The 17,590-nt window shown below is 40.0% G+C and overlaps 1 protein-coding gene across 8 annotated transcripts in view; it reads right to left on the bottom strand.

Moving 5' to 3' along the window:
* Cdep (Chondrocyte-derived ezrin-like domain containing protein) overlaps nt 1-17,590 on the bottom strand; it is a 729,829-nt gene that overhangs the window by 41,662 nt on the left and 670,577 nt on the right. For all 8 annotated transcript variants that reach the window (XM_071661711.1, XM_071661716.1, XM_071661717.1 and 5 more), the window contains 3 exons: nt 8,591-8,762; nt 6,586-6,719; nt 2,819-2,900 (listed from right to left, as the gene is read on the bottom strand). In XM_071661711.1, the coding sequence (XP_071517812.1) occupies nt 2,819-2,900; nt 6,586-6,719; nt 8,591-8,762 (388 nt within the window). The remainder of the gene's footprint in view (nt 1-2,818; nt 2,901-6,585; nt 6,720-8,590; nt 8,763-17,590) is intronic.

The raw sequence follows: 17,590 nt of genomic DNA, 5'->3' as shown, positions 1-17,590 counted from the left end.
GAAAAAAAAAATATATATATATATATATATATATATATATATATATATATATATCCCTGGGGATAGGGGATTAAGAATACTTCCCACGTATTCCCTGCGTGTCGTAGAAGGCGACTAAAAGGGGAGGGAGCGGGGGGCTGGAAATCCTCCCCTCTCGTTTTTTTTTTTTTTTTTTTTTTTTTTTTTTTCAATTTTCCAAAAGAAGGAACAGAGAACTGGGCCAGTTGAGGGTATTCCCTCAAAGGCCCAGTCCTCTGTTCTTAACGCTACCTCGCTAATGCGGGAAATGGCGAATAGTTTGAAAGAAAAAGATATATATATATATATATATATATATATATATATATATATATATATATATACATATGAAAAATGTAAGAAATAATTTAGAAAACTGAAACTTCTAGCTTGAAATGAAATGAAAAATGAATGTCACATAATGGTTCAACCTCTGGCTATGGAAAGGGAAATGTATAATTTATTTACACAAATGTCAATAGTAGTTTTCATCAATTTAACCACTGTATCATACTGCCTGGTCCACTTCTCTTTATCATGAAACAGGAATATTGGCTTATGATGTTTCTCAATTGTCTTCATTACACAAAGTACAACCATATCTTGGATACATGAGGGTAGGTAGTTGGTCATCCGCCATAATAAAGCCTTGACAGACCAAAAATTTATCTGGACCTCAACTTTTCCATATATATATATATATATATATATATATATATATATATATATATATATATATATATATGCTTTGTCGCTGTCTCCCTCGTTAGCGAGGTAGCGCAAGGAAACGGACAAAAGAATGGCCCAACCCACCCACACACAGATGTATATACATACATGTCCACACACGCACATATACATACCCATACATCTCAACGTATACATATATATACACATACAGACATATATATACACATGTACATAATTCATACTGTCTGCCCTTATTCATTTGCATCGCCATCCTGCCACACATGAAATGAAAACCCCCTCCCCCTGAATGTGCGTGAGGTAGCGCTAGGACAAGACAACAAAGGCCACATTCATTCACACTCAGTCTCTAGCTGTCATGTATAATGCACCAAAACCACAGCTCCCTTTCTGCATCCAGGCCCTACAAAACTTTCCATGGTTTACCCCAGATGCTTCACATGCCCTGGTTCAATCCACTGACAGCACGTCGACCCCAGTATACCACATCGTTCCAATTCACTCTATTCCTTGCACGCCTTTCACCCTCCTGCATGTTCAGGCCCCGATCACTCAGAATCTTTATCACTCCATACTTGCCGCCTTCACCCATTCCCGTCGCCACCCCGCCACACATGAAATAGAGTCACACTCGTCCTCCCTAGTCCACATTTCTGTGCATACCACCACTCTCTCAGTCATCATCTTCCCATACACCTTACCATGTATAATACACAAACTTGAACCTGTGAAATTTCAGCATTCACTTTTGGCTCACTTGCCTTTTATCGAGGCCTCTCTGACACTTTATCTTTATCCATACAAACTTTGAGTATGATGAATAATCAATGAACAACACTATCACCTTGAGAAACTCCAACCTCAATCCCATCCACTCCTGCTATTCTACCTAACTTCATCTTATATAAGGCTTTCACTACCTTTCATTTCATGAGTGGATGGGTCTTTCTTCGTCTGTTTCCTGAAGCTACCTCGCTTATGCAAGAAACAGCGATCAAGTAAATAAATATCCATGTAGATGGGTTACCCATCTTGCATACATAACTATCTAGAGGAGTTTGGGGTTAAATATTCAGTTGACTTCTCATACCATCAGTAGCCTCTATGGGTCTCTTCCAACTCCAAGAAGATACAGGAAAAAAAATCTGCTCTCCTCAGTACCCACAATGGTACTATCACAGTTTCAATGTATGGCCATCAACCTGCTCGTCTTCTGTACATGGTCACCCCACAGAAACTTTGTAGATTGGTGGATGTGCTATGGGATAGTTGCTGAAGAAAGAGGGGATGCAGTGAGAGATGTGGAGAACAAAGTGATTTAGAGAGATTTTTGAAGGACTGTAACAGAAGGGAGGTCAGCTCAGGAAGCCAACCCTGCCACTCTCTGGTTAGCCTTTTATTCACATCATGGAAATTACAGAGGAACTGTTCCTAATTATCTCTTATGTAATTCTGAGGTGATGGAGGACTTTTTTGACAGGCAAAATGAAAACAACATAAATATTTCTGAAGAAAAACAACTCCAATATCCTCCCCAGTATGCAAGCCAGTTTCCACAGCACCCATTTCAGTCTATTTAGTAAAATCTAGTATAACATAACTAAATATATTCATGTTAATCACAATCAATGCTGTGCCTTAGTATGAAATAATAGTTGTGTGGGAACCCAAGCTGAAAAGAAAAAGCAGACAAACTCTCCCATTCTCATTTCTTATCAGGAACTGTCAAATGTGTTAATCACACTCCCTCCACCCTCACTATGAACAACAACACAAATGTACTTAACATAACTTTCAAGGTATTCTACTTACTTTTAAATGTCAATCTATGATCTAATAATGGAAAACATTTCAATTTCTGAAATGCACATACAAATACAAATACTGATATTAATGCTACAATGTAAGAGTTCAGGGTTTCCCGCAATTCTAGAGTCCTATTCACTACCCTTGATTTCTGATTACTTTCTGGAAATATTAAAACAGTTTCAGACCACCTGCAAGATGAAATAACTGAGCAACACATACAAAATTCTAAACTAATAGGTGTCTTTCTGCTAGTCTTACAGTGGATTTCTATAAATGTCCTTACCTTTAGCATGTTCATATTCTTCAGCATGATATCACCGACCCTTTGAGATTCCAGCTTGTTTGATCCACTTGCACGACCATCCCTGCAAAAATCCACAAAAATTACAGGTTGTAAATATGGAAACATAAGTCTGAAGGATGAAAAACAAATTCTCTATTGAAAACAGAAAACCTAAGAGCACATGAGGATAACTAACTAACTATGAGTACCTGAGACAAGACTTTGCCAAAACAGGACTAGAAAGTACCAACATGAACCTACAAGACAGTTCAGCCAAAAGGCAAGGGAAGCATGTCACACACATCTTGCATGATGAATAATCCTATTTCTCTCTGCCATCATACTCATTATATAATCATCAGTCGTGACTTCATTTGGGACTGACTTTAACTATGTCCCTGCAGTTGTTCCATTCACATTTTTTGAGTCTCCTGATAGTACAATGGTTAGTCTTTCCATCCTTTTTGTATATTTTCCTTTGATATCTTTTTCATATTTTCCATAGTATTCTTACAGACTCAATAACTTTGTTTCTGAAAGAGAGAGAGAGAGAGCAGCTACCTACATATCACAGAGTACATCTGACAAAATCAAGCCAAATGGTAGGACTCACAGCACATGTTGCTTGAACTGCATAAAACTAATGCTTTTCAGCTGCCCCCTACAATGTATAATTATCAATTCTTGGTTCAACTGGGACTGACTTCAACCACACATAAGTACTTTTTAAATGTTTCTGGACTTTTTACATGCATGTTTCTTATTTCTCAAAGCAGCTTCCTGGATAAGATGTCTTATATTTTTTCTTAGTTATTTTCAGTATGTGCTATGGTATTCTTGAAAACTTAACAAACTCTGTATCTTCCCTAAAAGGAAACTTTCAGGTTTAACAAATTCTCTCATATATCTTCAATTTGTTGCCATTCATACATTATCACATATCTTTCGCTTCTTCTTTCTAGGCTACGTAGTTGCAGTTCTTTCAGCCTTTCGTAGTTGTCCATATGTTCCATTCCTTCAATCTTGCTTATAAAGGGCTTCTGAACTCTCAGTTTATTTGTTTCATTGGTGAGCATATAAAACAGTATTATCTGGCTTCTTATATATATATATATATATATATATATATATATCAAAAATTTTCATCAACAGGTTTCAATATTTGTGAAGAAAGTTCTCACAATCATACCACTCATCACTTGATAGCATAATCTTCTCAATATGTTTTCTAAGATTTAGTTTCTCATTCATGATGATGCCTAGTACCCAAATCTTTTACACTGGCCTACTTTCTATCACTTCCTGTCAGGCCTTTTTCTTGGCACTACTATTAAATCTTTCCTTGATCTATAATTTTTTTTTTCTCAATTTTTTTTTTTTTTTTTTTTTTTTTGCTGTCTCCCGCGTTTGCGAGGTAGCGCAAGGAAACAGACGAAAGAAATGGCCCAACCCACCCCCATACACATGTATATACATACGTCCACACACGCAAATATACATACCTACACAGCTTTCCATGGTTTACCCCAGACGCTTCACATGCCTTGATTCAATCCACTGACAGCACGTCAACCCCGGTATACCACATCGCTCCAATTCACTCTATTCCTTGCCCTCCTTTCACCCTCCTGCATGTTCAGGCCCCGATCACACAAAATCTTTTTCACTCCATCTTTCCACCTCCAATTTGGTCTCCCTCTTCTCCTCGTTCCCTCCACCTCCGACACATATATTCTCTTGGTCAATCTTTCCTCACTCATTCTCTCCATGTGCCCGAACCATTTCAAAACACCCTCTTCTGCTCTCTCAACCACGCTCTTTTTATTTCCACACATCTCTCTTACCCTTACGTTACTTACTCGATCAAATCACCTCACACCACCCATTGTCCTCAAACATCTCATTTCCAGCACATCCATCCTCCTGCGCACAACTCTATCCATAGCCCACGCCTCGCAACCATACAACATTGTTGGAACCACTATTCCTTCAAACATACCCATTATTGCTTTCCGAGATAATGTTCTCGACTTCCACACATTCTTCAAGGCTCCCAGAATTTTCGCCCCCTCCCCCACCCTATGATCCACTTCCGCTTCCATGGTTCCATCCGCTGCCAGATCCACTCCCAGATATCTAAAACACTTCACTTCCTCCAGTTTTTCTCCATTCAAACTCACCTCCCAATTGACTTGACCCTCAACCCTACTGTACCTAATAACCTTGCTCTTATTCACATTTACTCTTAACTTTCTTCTTTCACACACTTTACCAAACTCAGTCACAAGCTTCTGCAGTTTCTCACATGAATCAGCCACCAGCGCTGTATCATCAGCGAACAACAACTGACTCACTTCCCAAGCTCTCTCATCCCCAACAGACTTCATACTTGCCCCTCTTTCCAAAACTCTTGCATTCACCTCCCTAACAACCCCATCCATAAACAAATTAAACAACCATGGAGACATCACACACCCCTGCCGCAAACCTACATTCACTGAGAACCAATCACTTTCCTCTCTTCCTACACGTACACATGCCTTACATCCTCGATAAAAACTTTTCACTGCTTCTAACAACTTGCCTCCCACACCATATATTCTTAATACCTTCCACAGAGCATCTCTATCAACTCTATCATATGCCTTCTCCAGATCCATAAATGCTACATACAAATCCATTTGCTTTTCTAAGTATTTCTCACATACATTCTTCAAAGCAAACACCTGATCCACACATCCTCTACCACTTCTGAAACCACACTGCTCTTCCCCAATCTGATGCTCTGTACATGCCTTCACCCTCTCAATCAATATCCTCCCATATAATTTACCAGGAATACTCAACAAACTTATACCTCTGTAATTTGAGCACTCACTCTTATCCCCTTTGCCTTTGTACAATGGCACTATGCACGCATTCCGCCAATCCTCAAGCACCTCACCATGAGTCATACATACATTAAATAACCTTACCAACCAGTCAACAATACAGTCACCCCCTTTTTTAATAAATTCCACAGCAATACCATCCAAACCTGCTGCCTTGCCGGCTTTCATCTTCCGCAAAGCTTTTACTACCTCTTCTCTGTTTACCAAATCATTTTCCCTAACCCTCTCACTTTGCACACCACCTCGACCAAAACACCCTATATCTGCCACTCTATCATCAAACACATTCAACAAACCTTCTCAAACCTTCTCAAAATTATCCTCTTAAATTTAGCTAGGTTCACTTCCGCACTCTTGTAAATTGCATCAAAGTCTTTCTGCATCTCCATCCGATCAGTTTCTGATACAATCCTTTTGTTTACTCACATCAGCAAAGCTTTTTACTGCTTTCCTCTACTTTATTGCCAGTGTCTAATATCATTATTACAAAGATGACAAAGAGTATTGAGGCTAACACCATTCTCTTGGTACCCCAGATAAGACATCCTCCTAAGACTTGGTTCTATTTGCCACCACTTTGAAAGTAAGTTTCTGAACCTCTAACAGTTTTGACATAACTTAAAATATGACCAAAAAACTTTGTATTCTGTAAAATTTTGTATAACAGAAGTAAATTAAACAGTTCCTAGGTTTAACTTGCCAATACATGAGCCAATTTTCAGAGAAGAAAAAGAAGCAAAAATCATAAATTGGCATGATTAAGATATAATACACTATGTAATGTCAAATGCCTTTTATTCACAAAATAATGATAAAAATGTGGTCTAAGGAGTTTATCAGCCACAAGACCTATGTCTGCATGAAAAGGATACTCACCACTGTGCTAGTCGAGTGTCAAGTTCCTTAAGGAGCTGAGTGTGAAACTCATATATGGGGTCAATAAGCTGAAAAAGCTGGGTCAAAACATCACAAGGCATTCCTTCTTCCTTCCCCACTTCTTCTCGCAACCACTGAAATTGTGTAACAGAAAGCTTAATAAAAGCAAATGCTAAAATATGGTGGAATTATTTCATCTTCCCTTTTTACTCTACAGGTCTGTTTGCCAAGCTCAGTTACTCTTAACACTCTCTTCTCGCTATAATATTTCCTCTTTTTTTCAATAACCTTGCAAATATCCACCATTGCCTACAAAAGATAGTGATCAGACATCCCACCAGCTGCCCCTCTCAGTATATATACATCCAAAAGTCTCTCTTTTACAAACACATCAATTAACATGTAATCATAAACTGTCATAATCTCTTGCTCACCAACAAATGCCTGGTGTTCAAGTCCAATTAAACTGATAAACAATTTTATTGTGGCATCTATCTCAACTGTTTTCAATAGTAACAATATCATCACTGCTGTCATCACACATATCTGAATTAACATAATTTTTGCAAGGTCTCAATCAGTCAAAGAATGCATGCCCTTGTATGTTTTAATGGCAATTAGTTATTCATTTCAGCTCAGAAAAGACCTGTTTGGCCATGAATTCTTCTGATTCATGCACACCTAAGATTATTTTCTGCCATGAACTCTGATTCATGCACATATTTGTCTGAAAATTCAGAAGATGAATAAAGCATGAGTTTATTTAGTTTTTTAAAGTGTATACTGGTCTCACTTGAGTTCATTGGTAGCAGAATTCCTATACAGTAAGTCCAACAATGTTTTATTGTAAAATGAATGATGATATTGGTCTCACTTGACAAAGCAATAAGGTGCATGAAAAGTTTTTTTTTTTTTTTTTTTTTTTTTTGTCGCTGTCTCCCGCGTTTGCGAGGTAGCGCAAGGAAACAGACGAAAGAAATGGCCCAACCCACCCCCATACACATGTATATACATACGTCCACACACGCAAATATACATACCTACACAGCTTTCCATGGTTTACCCGACGCTTCACATGCCGATACAATCCACTGACAGCACGTCAACCCCAGTATACCACATCGCTCCAATTCACTCTATTCCTTGCCCTCCTTTCACCCTCCTGCATGTTCAGGCCCCGATCACACAAAATCTTTTTCACTCCATCTTTCCACCTCCAATTTGGTCTCCCTCTTCTCGTTCCCTCCACCTCCGACACATATATCCTCTTGGTCAACCTTTCCTCACTCATTCTCTCCATGTGCCCAAACCATTTCAAAACACCCTCTTCTGCTCTCTCAACCACGCTCTTTTTATTTCCACACATCTCTCTTACCCTTACGTTACTTACTCGATCAAACCACCTCACACCAGACATTATCCTCAAACATCTCATTTCCAGCACATCCATCCTCCTGCGCACCACTCTATCCATAGCCCACACCTCGCAACCATACAACATTGTTGGAACCACTATTCCTTCAAACATACCCATTTTTGCTTTCTGAGAAAAGGCAAAAAGTGTTTGTGCAAGTGTGGAAGACCATGTTTCACTAACATATTGGTCATGTGTTGAATGGATTATAGGCTGTGTGTACCTGAGGCACATGTAAAAACTGTTCATGATCTTTGACAAATATGAGAGAATAATTAGCTCATAAACATTTCATGTAGAATAAAAAAAACTCTAAATAGATTTCATGAAAAATTCAGCACTATCATTCTCACAAGTATAACTAGATATATTTGAAAATGAAACTATAAATCTTGTTTTTTTTAAAAACAATTTACAGAATCCATAGATGTGAAATCCTAAATACTGTCATGCAAGATGCAAGAGTATGCACATACATGTGCATCAGATACATTAATTTCTGAGAAAAACAATCATTTCAGCTAACTACACTAAGAATTTTTTTAATCATCATTGTCTTACCAATTATTTCAACATTGTTTTACACCTTACCAAATTGATAACTTCGAGATCCTTTTTGTATGTTCTTTCTGTGGTTAGGACCTCCTTGGCAATAAAATATGCTTTATCACTAGGGTACTTCCTTTTTCTGGACTCTCCCTCCATCTCTCCAACACGTACTGGTGATACAGATTTGTCATGACCATTCGGCATAGAGTCAACCCTGCCAAGATTGAATAAAATGAAGTTCATACTTTCCACATTAATGGCATCAAACAACTAAGGCACTTCATATCCATCAAATTCATAACCCACATGCATAGTAGAATACTATGTGAAGACTCACTTGGAACCTAAACTCAACAAAATTCCACTCATACATCTACTCCTAAGCCTTATGCTATTCTGAAATTTCCTTATACATTAGGGCAATATAAAATCATACATGCATACATATATATACACACAGGAGGGTGAAAGGCATGCAAGGAATAGAGTGAATTGGAACAATGTGGTATACTGGGGTCAATGTGCTGTCAATAGACTGAACCAGGACATGTGAAACGTCTGGGGTGAACTAGGGAATGTGAGAAGTCTGGGGTAAACCATGGAAAGATCTGTGGGGCCTGGATGTGGATAGGGAACTGTGGTTTCGGTGCATTACACATGACAGCCAGAGACTGAGTGTGAACAATTGTGGCCTTTTTTTTTTGTCTGCTTTCCTGGCACTACCTCACTGAAGTTGGGGGAAGCGACACTATTACCTGTGTGGCGGAGTAGCGACAGAAATGGATAAAGGCAAGCAAGCAGGAATATGTACATGTGTATGTATATATATATATGTATATTCAGGCCCCACAGACCTTTCCATGATTTACCCCAGACACTTCACATGCCCTGGTTCAGTTCACTGACAACACGTCGACCCCGGTATACTACATCGTTTTCATTCACTCTATTCCTTGCAAGCCTCTCAACTTCCTGTATGTTCAGGCCCTGATCACTCAAAATCGTTTTCACTCATCCTTCCACATCCACTTTGGTCTCCTGCTTCTCGTAGTTCCCTCCAACTTTGACACATGTATCCTCTTTGTCAATCTTTCCTCACTCATTCTCTCCATATGTCCAAACCTTTTCAACACACCCTCTTCTGCTCTCTCAACCACACTCTTTTTATTACCATACATCTCTCTTACCCTTTCATTACTTAATCAAATCACCTCACAATCATATATTGTCCTCAAACACTTCATTTCCAACACATCCACCTTCCTCGGTATAACCCTATCTATAGCCCATGCCTCGCAATCATATAACATTGTTGGAACTACTATTCCTTCAAACAAATCCATTTTTGCTCTCCCAGATAACATTCTCTCCTTCCACACATTCTCTCATCGCTCCCAGAACCTTTGCCACTCCTCCATCCTGTGACTCACTTCTGCTTTCATAGTTCCATCCACTGCTAAGTCCACTCCCTATATCTAAAACACTTCACTTCCTCCAATTTTTCTCTGAACTTACATCCCAATTAACTTGTCCCTCAACCCTATTGAACCTAATAACCTTGCTCTTATTCACATTTACTCTCAACTTTCATCTATCACATGCTTTTCCAAACTCAGTCACCAACCTCTGCAGTTTCTTACCCAAATCAGCCACCAGAAATGTATCATCAGGAAACAACAACTGACTCATCTCCCAGGCCATCTCATCCAAAACAGACTACATACTCACTCCTCTCTCCAATACCCTTGCATTTACCTCCCTAACCACCCCATCCATTAACAAATTAAACAACCATGGGGACATCACACACCCCTGCCGCAAACCTACTCGTACACATGCCTTACATCCTTTGTCAAAACATTTCACTGCTTCTAGCATCTTACCTCCCACACCATATACTCTTAAAACCTTCCACAAAGCATCTCTATCAACCCTATCATATGCCTTCTCATATACATTCTTCAAAGCAAACACCTGATCTCACATCCTTAACTACTTTTAAAACCACACTGCTCTTCCCCAATCTGATGTTCTGTACATGTCTTTACCCTCTCAATTAACACTCTCCCATATAATTTCCCAGGAATACTCAACAAACTTATTCCACTGTAGCTTGAACACTCACCTTTATCCCCTTTGCCTTTGTACAATGGCACTATGCATGCATTCTGCCAATCCTTAGGCACTTCACCATGATCCATACATACACTGAATATCCTTACCAACCAATCAACAGCACAGTCACCCCCTTTTTTATAAATTCCACTGCAATACCATCTAAACCCGCTGCCTTGACAGCTTTCATCTTCCACAAAGCTTTCACTACTTCGTCTCTCTTTACCAAACCATTCTCCCTGACCCTCTCACTTCGCACACCACCCCGACCAAAACACCCTTTATCTGCCACTCTATCATCAAACATATTCAACAAACCTTCAAAATACTCACTCCAACTCCTTCTCACTTCATCTCTATCTGTTATTACCTCCCCACTTACTCCCTTCACCGATGCTCCCATTTGTTCTCTTATCTTATGCACGTTGTTCACCTCCATCCAAAACATCTTTTTATTCTCCCTAAAATTCTACGATACTCTCTCACCCCAACTCTCATTTGCCCTCTTTTTCACCTCTTGCACCTTTCTTTTGACCTCCTGCCACTTTCTTTTATACATCTCCCAGTCATTTGCACTACTTCCCAGCAAATATCGTCCAAACACCTCTCTCTTCTCTTTCACTAACAACCTTACTTCTTCATCCCACCACTCACTAACCTACCCACCTCCCACCTTTCTCATGCCACATACATCTTTTGCACAAGCCATCAGTGCTTTCCTTAACACATCCCATTCCCCACCCACTCCCCTTGTCATTTGCTCTCACCTTTTTCCATTCTGCACTCAATCTCCCCTGGTACTTCCTCACACAGGTCTCCTTTCCAAGCTCACTCACTCTCTTCTCCCAAATGTTCTCTCTTCTTTTCTGGAAACCTCTACAGATCTTCACATTTGCCTCCACAAGATAGTGATCAGACATCCCTCCAGCTGCCCCTCTCAGCACATTAACATCGAAGAGTCTCTCTTTTACACACCTATCAATTAACATGTGATCCAACAATGTCCTTTCACCATCTCTCCTACTCACATATGTATACTTATGTATACCTCTCTTTTCAAACCAGGTATTCCCAATCACCAGTCCTTTTTTGGCACACAAATCCACAAGCTCTTCACCATTTCCAATTACAACACTGAACACCTCATGTACACCAATTATACTCTCAACTGCCACATTACTTAACTTTGCATTTAAATCACCCATCACTATAACCTGGTCCTATGCATCAAAGCTGCTCACACACTCACTCAGCTGCTTCCAAAACACTTGCCTCTCATGATCTGGTGCATAGGCACCAATAATCACCCATCTCTCTCCATCCACTTTCAGTTTTACCCTCATCAATCTAGAATTTACTTTTCAACACTCTACTACACATTCCCACAACTGATTTAGGAGTAGTGCTACTCCTTCCTTTTTATATAACTGTCAAAACCATAGTAACAGAGATTAAAGATGAATTATGACAATTTGGTGACCTTTCCAGGGGGGTTCTCTAAATTAATTTTCTTGTTTTTCTGAAATCAAAGTATACTGTCCTAGTGAATAATGTAATATATTTGGGTAAGAGGGATGTGTGGTAATAAAATTAGTATGGGGTGAGAGAGCAGAAAAGGGTGTGTTGAAATGGTTTGGACACATGGAGAAAACGAGTGAGGAAAGATTGACAAAGAGAATATATGTGTCGGAGGTGGAAGGAAGAAGGAGAAGCAGGAGACCAAATTGGAGGTGGAAGGATGGAGTAAAAAAGATTTTGAGCACCTGGGGCCTGAAGATACAGAAGGGTGAAAGGCGTGCAAGGAATAGAGTGAATTAGAACAATGTGGTATACCAGAGTCGACATGCTGTCAATGGATTGAACCAGGGCATGTGAAGCGTCTGGGGTAAACCATGGAAAGGTCTGTGGGGCCTGGATGTGGAATGGGAGCTGTGGTTTCAATGCATTACACATGACAGCTAGAGACTGAGTGTGAATGAAAGTGGCCTTTTTGTCTTTTCCTGGTGCTACCTCACAGGGGGATGCTGTTTTCTGAGATTATCCATGTGCAACTTTTCTACAGACTCTCCCTGGGATGGGTACTGCTTCTCTAGTCAGAATGTCTCATGTCATGCCACTGAATGCACAACATAGGTTATCTTAGCTGGGATGGAGTCCTACATTCCACATTCTTCTAAGTCTTTTCTCCTTAACTGCAGTTTAGTCATTCCTGCTCTAATGCCTGTCGAAACAGGGACTGTATGTATCAGAACATGAAACTCTTCCCTTCCCCAGAAACCCAACCTGCATTCAATTTTAATCAGAATCACTGTACTTCAACGAGCCATGTGCACTTTCATAAAAAAAAAAGTGTGCTGACTTGACTTCTTCAACTGATAAATCTTTTTGGTCCTTAACCAAAAGTATCTCTAACAACTTCTGTGATTCAACTTTTCCTCCTCTTTTTAGGCTAGATCAATCTAATTCTCCAACTAATAAAGCCACTTTCTATGATACATTTTTTTCTTCTAACTTAACTATGGATGATTTAGCTTCTAATCCTCCACAACCATCTCTTCCCACTTAACTTATGCAATTTCCTACATTCTCCTCAAGCAAGGTCTTTCAGGTACTCTCCCAGCTTTGGCTGGACAAAACATATGGCTCAGATGGCATACCTTGTTGAATTCAGGGGGAAGGGGGTTTGCCTCTGTGCTAGCCCCAATCCTCGCTCACCTATTTTGCCTCTGCCTAAAAACTCACTTTTTCTTCCATTTATTACCACACAGGTCTCATTTCTGCTACCTCCAAACTCTGAAAACCTCCTGAACTCTCACTATCTTATACACTTAGAATCCCATTCCCTTCTCTCAGGTCACCAATATGGATTTCACAGGGTTAGGTCTACTGGAAATCTTATCTCGTATGTTACTCCCCTTTGGTCCTTCTCTCTCAGGGATTTTGGTGACACTTCTGTTTTCTAAACTCCCTTTCCTCACTGTCATTATGCACAGTTTCTTCCCTGGCTGTTCCATCATGGTGGTCATCAATGAAGTAACTTCCCTTTTCTATCCTATCAGTAGTGGTGTTCAAGTTTCTGTCCTATCACCTATGCTCTTCTATATAAATGATCTCTCTTTTACTTTTAACCTTGTTCATTCTTATGATGATGATTCAACTTTGCATACCTCAGTTCACTTTTCCTTTCCTCCTCCCTTTAATAATTATTCTCTTTCTCATACTGTTCATATTTCTTGTCTCAATGCAGACCTGCACAGCATTTCAGAGTAGGGAAGCAGTAACCTTGTAAAATTTAAAGGTGTTAAATGCAATTTCTCCTTATATCTCTTTCTAAGAATCAGTTGTTTACCTCTGTTCAATTTCAAAACACCACAATTCAACTGTGTAAGAACATACACATGTTGGGCATAACCAAATCTTCCACTCTGTCCTAAAAAACCCACATATTCAACATTACAAAGTCTGCTTCCCAAAAGATGGAAGTGGTGTGTAGGTGCAGTAAATATTTTTACTGTGAGCAGTTATTTTGTACCTCCTGAGGTTATATTTGCCCAAGTATGGAACACTGCTCACACATCTGGGATAGCTTCTCCTCCACCTCTCTGTTAACTACAGTGGAATCAAAGACCTTCCATCTCATTAGTTCTCCTGTCATCACCTTTCTCCAACCTTCCCTTTCCATGTACAATGATGCTGCTGCTCTCTCTCTATTCTGTAGATATTATTTTGGCTACAGTTCTCATGAATTGTCTGCATATGTCCCCACAACCAAGGCTTGGACTGCAGCATATGTTTGGGTGCTGCTTTCAACAGTTTCTATTTGGAGTTTGGCCACTTGAAGAATGGTTGTTATGATACCTCCTTCACTTGAACAGCTAAACTGGAATTCTCTTCCTTCATTTGTTTTTTTTCCTCTTTGTATAACCATTTCCATTAAATGATTCTAACAGTATGAGCACCAGCAACCTGCCTCAGTGTGCCTAAGGCTGTGTTGAGGGAATAACGTTTTCTTTACTCTTCTAGGATAACCATACCACTTCATTTTGGAAATTTTGCTCCTGGGTGCTGTATTTCTTCCACCTGTGCTTCAAGCCAAAATTCTTGCTTGAAAGCAACAAAACGTGGGTATTCATGAGATTTCTATGCACAACGGGTGCATAATCAAGCAACCGCTTCCTGCAGCACCCAGTCAGTGCCTGCCTCGCCTCATTCAGATCAATATCCTATGGAACCAAAACATAGATGTAGAATAATCTAGAAACCTTAACAATTCCATGCTTAAACATATGCAGATGGCAATCAAGAGATGAGGTTAAAACAAGAATGTGTGACACTGCCTTTGGAAATATAAGGGGAAGTGGACGAGGTGTTTCTGCAGACTGTAAATAAGACGGTAAAAAAAAAAAAGAGAGAGAGAGAGAGAGAGAGAGAGAGAGAGAGAGAGAGAGAGAGAGAGAGAGAGAGAGAGAGAGAGAGAGAGAGAGAGAGAGAGAGAGAGAGAGAGAGAGAGAGAGAGAGAGAGAGAGAGAGAGAGAGAGAGAGAGAGAGAGAGAGAGAGAGAGAGAGAGAGAGAGAGAGAGAGAGAGAGAGAGAGAGAGAGAGAGAGAGAGAGAGAGAGAGAGAGAGAGAGAGAGAGAGAGAGAAGAGAGAGAGAGAGAGAGAGAGAGAGAGAGAGAGAGAGAGAGAGAGAGAGAGAGAGAGAGAGAGAGAGAGAGAGAGAGAGAGAGAGAGAGAGAGAGAGAGAGAGAGAGAGAGAGAGAGAGAGAGAGAGAGAGAGAGAGAGAGAGAGAGAGAGAGAGAGAGAGAGAGAGAGAGAGAGAGAGAGAGAGAGAGAGAGAGAGAGAGAGAGAGAGAGAGAGAGAGAGAGAGAGAGAGAGAGAGAGAGAGAGAGAGAGAGAGAGAGAGAGAGAGAGAGAGAGAGAGAGAGAGAGAGACTGAAAAATGCTTTAAGTTACTCGGGCCTGAACATGTTGATGGGTTTAAAGCATGCATGGAAAAGACCAAATTAAAGTGAGGTGGAATACAGAGGGTGATGTGCTTTCAGTGTGCAGAGCTAAGGCATATGAAGTACGGCCTGTCTGTCTGTAGGGGCTCTAGGTTTGGTGCATTATACATGACAACTAAAAAGTGGATGTTAGCATATGAGGCTGTTTTTTTGTCTGTTCCTAAGGCTTCCTTACTAGAGCAGGAAATGGCAAACAAGTATGAAAAAAAAAAAAAAAAAAATATGCCATTACTAGATATGGTGAAATATGAATATTAAGTAGGGTGTGTGATGTCTCCATGGTTGTTTAATTTGTTTATGGATGGGGTTGTTAGGGAGGTGAATGCAAGAGTTTTGGAAAGAGGGGCAAGTATGAAGTCTGTTCTGGATGAGAGAGCTTGGGAAGTGAATCAGTTGTTGTTCGCTGATGATACAGCACTGGTGGCTGATTCATGTGAGAAACTGCAGAAGCTGGTGACTGAGTTTGGTAAAGTGTGTGAAAGAAGAAAGTTAAGAGTAAATGTGAATAAGAGCAAGGTTATTAGGTACAGTAGGGTTGAGGGTCAAGTCAATTGGGAGGTAAGTTTGCATGGAGAAAAACTGGAGGAAGTAAAGTGTTTTAGATATCTGGGAGTGGATCTGGCAGCGGATGGAACCATGGAAGCGGAAGTGGATCATAGGGTGGGGGAGGGGGCGAAAATCCTGGGAGCCTTGAAGAATGTGTGGAAGTCCAGAACATTATCTCGGAAAGCAAAAATGAGTATGTTTGAAGGAATAGTGGTTCCAACAATGTTGTATGGTTGCGAGGCGTGGGCTATGGATAGAGTTGTGCGCAGGAGGGTGGATGTGCTAGAAATGAGATGTTTGAGAACAATGTGTGGTGTGAGGTGGTTTGATCGAGTAAGTAACGCAAGGGAGAGAGATGTGTGGAAATAAAAAGAGCGTGGTTGAGAGAGCAGAAGAGGGTGTTTTGAAATGGTTTGGGCACATGGAGAGAATGAGTGAGGAAAGATTGACCAAGAGGATATATGTGTCGGAGGTGGAGGGAATGAGGAGAAGTGGGAGACCAAATTGGAGGTGGAAAGATGGAGTGAAAAAGATTTTGTGTGATCAGGGCCTGAACATGCAGGAGGGTGAAAGGAGGGCAAGGAATAGAGTGAATTGGATCGATGTGGTATACCGGGGTTGACGTGCTGTCAGTGGATTGAATCAGGGCATGTGAAGAGTCTGGGGTAAACCATGGAAAGCTGTGTAGGTATGTATATTTGCGTGTGTGGACATATGTATATACATGTGTATGGGGGTGGGTTGGGCCATTTCTTTCGTCTGTTTCCTTGCGCTACCTCGCAAACACGGGAGACAGCGAAAAAAAAAAAGAAAAAAAAAAAAAAACAAGAAAAAAACCACTAAACTTTCTGCTGATGAATATGTGGTAAAGTTCAAAGGATGGATGTGTATGAAACAGTATCTCCCTCTACCAAACCTGGAACACATGGGAATAAAAGTGTGGTCCTTAATATTTTTCTTTTTTCTCTGTCAACATATAAGTATAATTCCCACAGGATGGGAGAGAAAGAATACAACTAATGTATCTCCTGCATGTCACAGAAGGTAACTAACTCATACGGAAGGAGTTGGGTAGGTAATCCTCCCCTTAGCTAACTCACTAGGGAAATGGTGAACAAGAATGGGAGAGATTTAAACATATAGTGATTGTTTTTTATACCTTTTCCACAGTACTTTAAATGTACACTGCATTTACATTTTGCTGAATGCTTTTAAAATGATGTCTTAACCATAATGGAAAATGATTTCAGTAACATCTCTGAGTTTTCCCATTTCTGTTCATATGTAAAATATATATTTTTATGGATCTTTTAAAAAAATCTAAGTGCATGCTGCATTTACTCATTTTAACATTTTAGACTTTATACCATACCACT

This window comes from Panulirus ornatus, chromosome 5 (genome assembly GCF_036320965.1).
Source record: "Panulirus ornatus isolate Po-2019 chromosome 5, ASM3632096v1, whole genome shotgun sequence".
NCBI classification, from domain to species: domain Eukaryota; kingdom Metazoa; phylum Arthropoda; class Malacostraca; order Decapoda; family Palinuridae; genus Panulirus; species Panulirus ornatus.
The sequence above is the reverse complement of the archived record's forward strand: the minus strand, read 5'-3'. Positions and strand labels throughout refer to the sequence as shown.